The sequence below is a fragment of the Chelon labrosus genome (genome assembly GCF_963514085.1).
Source record: "Chelon labrosus genome assembly, chromosome: 21".
Lineage (NCBI taxonomy): Eukaryota > Metazoa > Chordata > Actinopteri > Mugiliformes > Mugilidae > Chelon > Chelon labrosus.
In genome coordinates, this window is record NC_140354.1 from 21,317,720 (window position 1) to 21,324,300 (window position 6,581).

The window sequence follows — 6,581 nt, forward strand, 5'->3', positions numbered from 1 at the left end:
ATGGTATTTTTAGTTCAAACCAGAGGGTTCCTGTCACATGACAATGTGACGTCACGTCAGACCGCTCTTTTCCAAGTTGAAGTCCGCCATTATTTCATCGCATCAAGTGGGGCGTGCAAGCAAGTGTGGACCGTTTGTCCTGCGAAGAAACTCTACAGAACAAGGTAAGAATTCAAAATTGTGCTGTTTTCGTTCAGCATGGGCTTTTCATGAACATTTATGGTCAGTGGCAGAGTGTACAACTGACATTATCTTAAAGACTAGCGTTGTATTTTGTGCGATATCGCTAGTTAAACAAGGTCGTTTGCACAAACGTTAACAACAACTACGCTCTGTTGCTTGTGTTTAACAAGTGCAAAGTTAATGTTGCTAATGTTATTGTGCAGTCGCGTCATGAAAAAATGGAGTGAATAGGTATGTGAACGAAGGTAGCTGCAGGAAGGGGGCCGGAGAAAGGGCGGGGGAGACAGAAAAAGTATATGTGAGGAAGTTTATTTTGACTTTCCTGTTATTATTCAGTGATAGCATTAACGCCACCTGTCCTTTTTTGTTCCTCTCAGTCAATGCTCACATTTTTACTGTTCTGTTGTAAACGCACCGAATTTCATAGCCGTTAGATGATAAGCTGTTTGCCTGTCACTCCGAGCATCCAGGGATATGATAGGCTGTTTATGAGCGGGCATATTTGAAGCCATATTTTTCCAAGCGTGCAGAGTAAATGTAAATAATTTACAGACAATTAATGTTCTATTCATTCAGTGCGACCCAGTATCAAAGGATCCACGGAAGAGGAAGAGTTTATATTCCATTCTTTCATCTGTCAGTATCATGGACAATGCTAACTGTCCCAACAAAAAACTTAATGTGAAATCTTTCATTTCTGTTTACAGGTTTGCTCCCGCAAAGGTTGCAGCTGGTAAGTCCCTAAATGAACAACTGTGGAAATTATTTTCATGGATGTTTAAGTGACATTAGTATCATTGACATGTTATATTTCAAACAGAAATAACTTCAATTTTATCAGGTAATAACAATAAATAAGGGGAAATAATTTCTTGCAGTTTTAAATAATGTTAAAAATGGAAGTAAAATATTTAATTTAAAAGAGTGATTGCAGTTATTGTGCCTAGAAATAAATCATAGTTTTTTTGTGTCTTATATACTATGGCCACTTACTCCAGCTTTTGAATTATTGCAGTGTCTGCAGATTTTCAGGATGAGGTAATATAATGAAATGAATAACTACTAGCTTTTAGGGGTTTTGCTCTCCTGAAGAGGTAACGTGATAACAAATAACTGTTTTAGTAGTGTAAATGCAAATGAACCACCTACCATGTGGCATTTTGTCAATTGCATTAAGTGGTAAATGGGTAAGGTGGGTCTTCTTTTTCCTTTTCTAGACTTCCAATGAATGTGGAAATGCCTGTGTCTCACGAAGATCTGAGCTTCTCAAACATTACAAGCTTGAGCACAGACATTATGGACGCAAAAAAGGTCAAAAGACCTAGGAGAGGAGAAGCCAACCATATACCTGACATTCCAACTGGAGAGACCTCAGATAATTTGGAAGATGAGAGACTGTCACTTTTGACTGAAGTGAAGAAGCGAAACAATCGCACAGTGATAAAGAACAAAATGGACAAGACCTTCTCACTGCGAAGACAGGAAATTGTGGCAAAGGAATCAGGAGTGGAAGAGGTGAAAGAGAGGTGGCCTGCATTGTTCACAGCGGATGAGGTAATTAATTTGTTTACTCAATAACAAAAGGTCAGTGGTAGCCTGTAAATTAAATATTAATTAAATATTAATATCCCCTATTATATCAAACTTGTGAAAAAATATTAGCCAAGGCAGTCACAAAAATGCCACAAAAAGATGTTACTCCAGAGTTTTAATGTAATGTAATAACTTGCATATGTGATATTTTGTTTTATAAAGATCAATGCTGAATTTCTGAGGATTACTACTGTTCCACTTCAACCGCGATTCCTTGCTTCCTTGGACAAGCACCACAGCAAGCTGATTGAGATCATCAGGAACAAGGGAGGAACTGTCAGAGAGAAGACCCGGGATGTGCTGAAAGTTCTTGATCAGGTGTGTACTTAAAGGGGAACTACTGTTTCTTACAACCTGGACCTTATTTCTGGCATAAAATACGATCGTTTACTCACCCATATAACTTTTGTGTAATATGTAGTCATTCGGGAGATATTTAGATCTTGTATATCCATATAGTGGGAGTGAATGGGGCACCGTAACGCAGCCTCTAAATAACGCATTATCTCCCGCGAAACTCGTTCATTTCACCAATATTTTGTTATCGTACGCTAGTGCTATTCCCCGTTGAATTCGGAGTTACCTGCCATCATCATCTAGGGTCTGTAGGTCAATCTACAGACCCTGGATGATGTCATCTTTGAGTGCCGTGCGCACCCACAACGGTGGCTTATTTACCTGTAATTCACTACTGCTGTGGTTCGTCCACAACCTCAGAATCGGAAAAATGTTCAGTCATGTTGCAAAAAACTATTACAGATAAACAAGCCGACCGTCGCGGGTGCGCGCAGTGCTCAGAGATAACATCTTCCAGGGTCCGTAGGTCAATCCACAGACCCCAGATGATGATAGCGGGTAACTTCGGACTCAACGGGGAATAGCACTAGCGTACGATAACAAAATATTGGTGAAATGAACGAGTTTCGCGGCAGATAATGCGTTGCGGTGCTCTGGTCACTCCCACTATATGGATATATACGCAAATCTAACATGTAACACCTGAGTTACTGAAACAAAACGTAAGTACAACAGAAATGGTACTTACATTTCTTTATGACACTCTGAGTATCACAAGAGCACCCTTCCAAAGGAAAATAACTAAAATCACAGGCAGAAACTATGAGTAACTGTCCACTACAAGTTTACTACAGCTGAGAGAAAAAGTCTTCTGGTCTTCTCCTGTATGATTACATCACTTCCTGCTATGAGACGGACTTGTGTGCATACATACAGATTAGCCCTACAATAAATGTCTTGTCTTTTGTCAGGTTGGTGAGAAGGATGACGCCGAAAGAGAGCTTCAGCAGTGCACAATGGCAGTGTTTGTCATCAGAGAGGAGAAAGATCCATTGAAGCAACCATATGACATAGGCATCATTATTGAAGGTGTGGAGGTGCTTAATGAGCTGCCATCAATTGCACATGGATGTGCCCTCTTATTTGGCCTCATCTATGCTCTAAACTTGAGCTGCCCAGGTGAGCTCAAACACACTTTCGATGCACTGCAGAAAATATTCATGGAGATAGAGCCAAAGAAAATTTAAATTCCATTCTTCGTTAATGGAATTCTTTCTGTTGTATTGTAACACAAAAGATGTGAACAATGCTAAATTCAGGAAAAACACTAGTAATGGTTCCATTTTTTTCCTTGAACTGACTTTGTACAATTGCATCCATAGCAACTGTGTTTATCCTTGGTGTATCTTTTTGGCTTCCTTGCATTTATAATGATTAAAAGTAATGATATTAATACATTTTGATCATTCTGTCAAAGGATAGCAAAGATTTAACACTGTTAGAAACTCAAGTTTTAAAGAAGGGTACAACCAATTATACATGTGAAGATGTGCATGTAAATTAATGTGTTTACAGTTACAGCAAGTTTTAAATAACGACATGTTGAAAAGACCAGTTTATTTTATTTTACATGCAAGTTTCTGTTTTAAGTGAGGTGTAAAGCACATACTTTACTGGCTGCTGATTGCAAGTTTTATTTTTTGATGTTTTGTTTTTATTTTAAAGGTGATGCCTATTTCAGAGCCAAAATAAATGGTCTTTTGAAGAGAATGTTCTTGTTTAAGTTTTATCTTTAGTCAGTCAGTTCAGTGAGTTTTAGTCTTGCATTATAGGGAATGACATTTTGTTTATGGTGATATCTCAGTTTTAAAAAAGGCAAAAAATATCATTATTTAAGTAATACTTTGGCGTTTGACTAAAGAGAATATATTGATTATGGTATAATTAAAAAAAATACTTTGTACTGAAGTAGAAAATTAACTTGAGAAAAGTTAAAAAAATTGCATGTAACAGAATTACAGCAATTTAATTAGTTTATTCCAAAGTAAAATTTATAGTTAGAAGTAATAATTAATATTAAGTTTTCCCAAATGAAAAAAATAAGTTGTAAAAGAGAAAAAAAAATAGTTTATGGTCTTTGTAATGAATAATGTTTTTACTTTGTATGAAAGCAAATTTTTTGTTTTGTCTTAAAATACAAAATTTATTTACATTAAATCAAAATTTATGTTTCAACCAAATTATAAATTTAATTTGTGAAAAACTAATAAATTTAGGTGTAACAAATTACACTAATTTTTTTAAGTTGATCCAAAGTATCACTTTTTTCAGTGTATAATGTGTTTACTATTCATAACCCAAAGAAACAGGAAGTCACTAACCACAAAGTCAGCTGCTACTTTCATAGTGTTCATGTTTGTGGCATATTTAGAGACATTGTTTATTTAATGTCATCTAATTCATATCCTCTACTGCCACCTGGAGGTCATAGTGAAAATGTTTTCTCCAGAGTTTTTGTACAGCCTCTCTGTTCACTTTAACCACTGTCAGTGTTTGACACAGCAGAGTCCTCTGGCTTTAGGTTGGACAGTCTCAGGTACACCATGCTGTTGCTGTTATCTCTGGTAACTTCAATTCGTCCTTGCACACTGCTAGAATAATCAGTTTTGCTAGCATCGCTATAGATACGTCCAATCCATTCCAGTGCTTTTCCTGCAGGTTGTCTGATCCAGTGCATACTGCAGCAGCTAAATGTGAAGCCAGATCCCCTGCAGGAGAGACTGAGAGTCTCCCCAGGCCTTTTCACTACTGAACTGGAAGCAATGGACTCCATACTCTGACCTGCACAACCTGATGAGATGAAAGGAGAGAGGAAGCACAGAAGAAAGTCAGACAGTCATCTGGGAAGTTCTCTGCTGTCACTGACTGACCATCAGTCAATGTTGTCTGATCAAAGATGAAACAGAAGGAAGCAGGAGAACTCACAGGGCAGAGAGAGAGCAAGCAGCAGAAGAGTGAGTGTGTTCATCATCCTGAGGCTGGAGATGTGACCTCTGATGCTCCACACAAAGAACAAGAGCAGTCAGCAGGACAGAAGTACACTGCACACACTGAACATTTGCATCAGGATATCCTGAGGAGGGAGGGGCTCATCTACTAACACACTGTCACAGTTTGTTGAATCATCCCACTTGTTGCTTTTCATGTTTAATTGTCAATCACTCTGAGGTCTAACATCACAACACAGGACATTTTTAAACTCCATATTTTCAGTGTGCGATTTTAATAAACATCCAACTGACTAGGATTACAACTAATTAAATAACGTGATTTCCTGACAGACATTCTACTGAAAACAAGTTGTTGTGGAAAAAGACTCCATGCTTAATCATCTCTGCTGGGCATATGTTCAGATCTTCGGTAATACTCAGTCTGTACTGATGTAGATAAGGTAACCTTAACAACTGCATTCATTCATCTTCTGTAACTGCTTGTAGTGTGAAGGGTCGCGGGGTGGGGGTCAGGTAGAGCCTATCCCAGCTGTCATCAGGCGAGAGGCAGGATACTCCCTGGACAGGTCTCTAGTCTATCACAGACCAAGATATACAAAGAGACAAACAACCATTCACACTCACACAGAAAGGCCCTAGTCAGCCATGGATTTGTACCCGGAACCTTTTTGCTGTGAGGCATCAGTGCTAACCACCACACTACTGTGCCACGCAGTGAGATTTTATATTAATTCTAATAATTTTCTAGAGTTTGAACTTGGTGGGGTTAAATTGACCTCAAGCATAAAAGGTGCTAAAAAATTTTAAGGTAACAGGAGGGTTAAATGATTATTCATAAGGTAATGACTAAAAGTATATGTATATTAAAAAAGGAATTAGAATGTACCCTTTCTATGTATGTGAGCGTCCCTGATGCGGACTGGAGGTTTTTGTACAGCGGCTGAACCAACTTCAGTCACTGTGAGTATTTAGCACAATAATAAACAGCAGAATCTTCAGTCTCTAGACGGTTCATCTGCAGATACACCTGCTTTCTGCTTGTGTCTTTGGAGACGGTGAACCGGCCTTGAACTGACAGAGTAGTAGACGTTACTATTGCAACAGTCTACATAAGCAATCCACTCCAGTCCTTTTCCAGCAGCCTGTCTGACCCAAACAGCATCAATAGCACTACTGAACCCTGAATATGTACAGGTCAGTGTGTGGGATTCTCCAGGTCTTTTAACCACTGGTCCAGACTCAGTCAGTGTTTGACCCTCAGTACCTGCAGAAATGGAAACAGCTCATTAGTTCAGTCACATTGTCTTCACATCACTTTGTTTGTCCAACACATTTTCATGTCCTTACCAGCCAAGGTACAAAACATGATGAAGAAAATAACAGGTGTGATCATTGTAAAAGTCACTTGTCTTTGTCCAGTCTGCAGTGTGTATGTTAGACTGAGCTGACCTTTGCTCTGCAACACATATAAACACATCAAAGATATCAGTTTTGCAT

General features: G+C 38.5%; 1 protein-coding gene across 2 annotated transcripts; it reads left to right on the forward strand.

Moving 5' to 3' along the window:
• On the forward strand, positions 1-3,799 carry LOC311506438 (uncharacterized protein). 2 transcript variants are annotated; one of them, XM_084570388.1, is made up of 5 exons: positions 1-164; positions 891-916; positions 1,401-1,737; positions 1,939-2,094; positions 3,045-3,799. In XM_084570388.1, exons 3-5 carry the CDS (start codon positions 1,408-1,410, stop codon positions 3,318-3,320), a joined length of 762 nt encoding a protein of 253 aa, XP_084426514.1. In that variant the 5' UTR covers positions 1-164; positions 891-916; positions 1,401-1,407; the 3' UTR covers positions 3,321-3,799. The 2 variants fall into 2 exon arrangements, with proteins under 2 accessions (XP_084426514.1, XP_084426515.1); XM_084570389.1 differs by lacking the exons at positions 1-164; positions 891-916 and having other exon boundaries at positions 1,150-1,737.
• Positions 3,800-6,581: the final 2,782 nt, after the last annotated feature.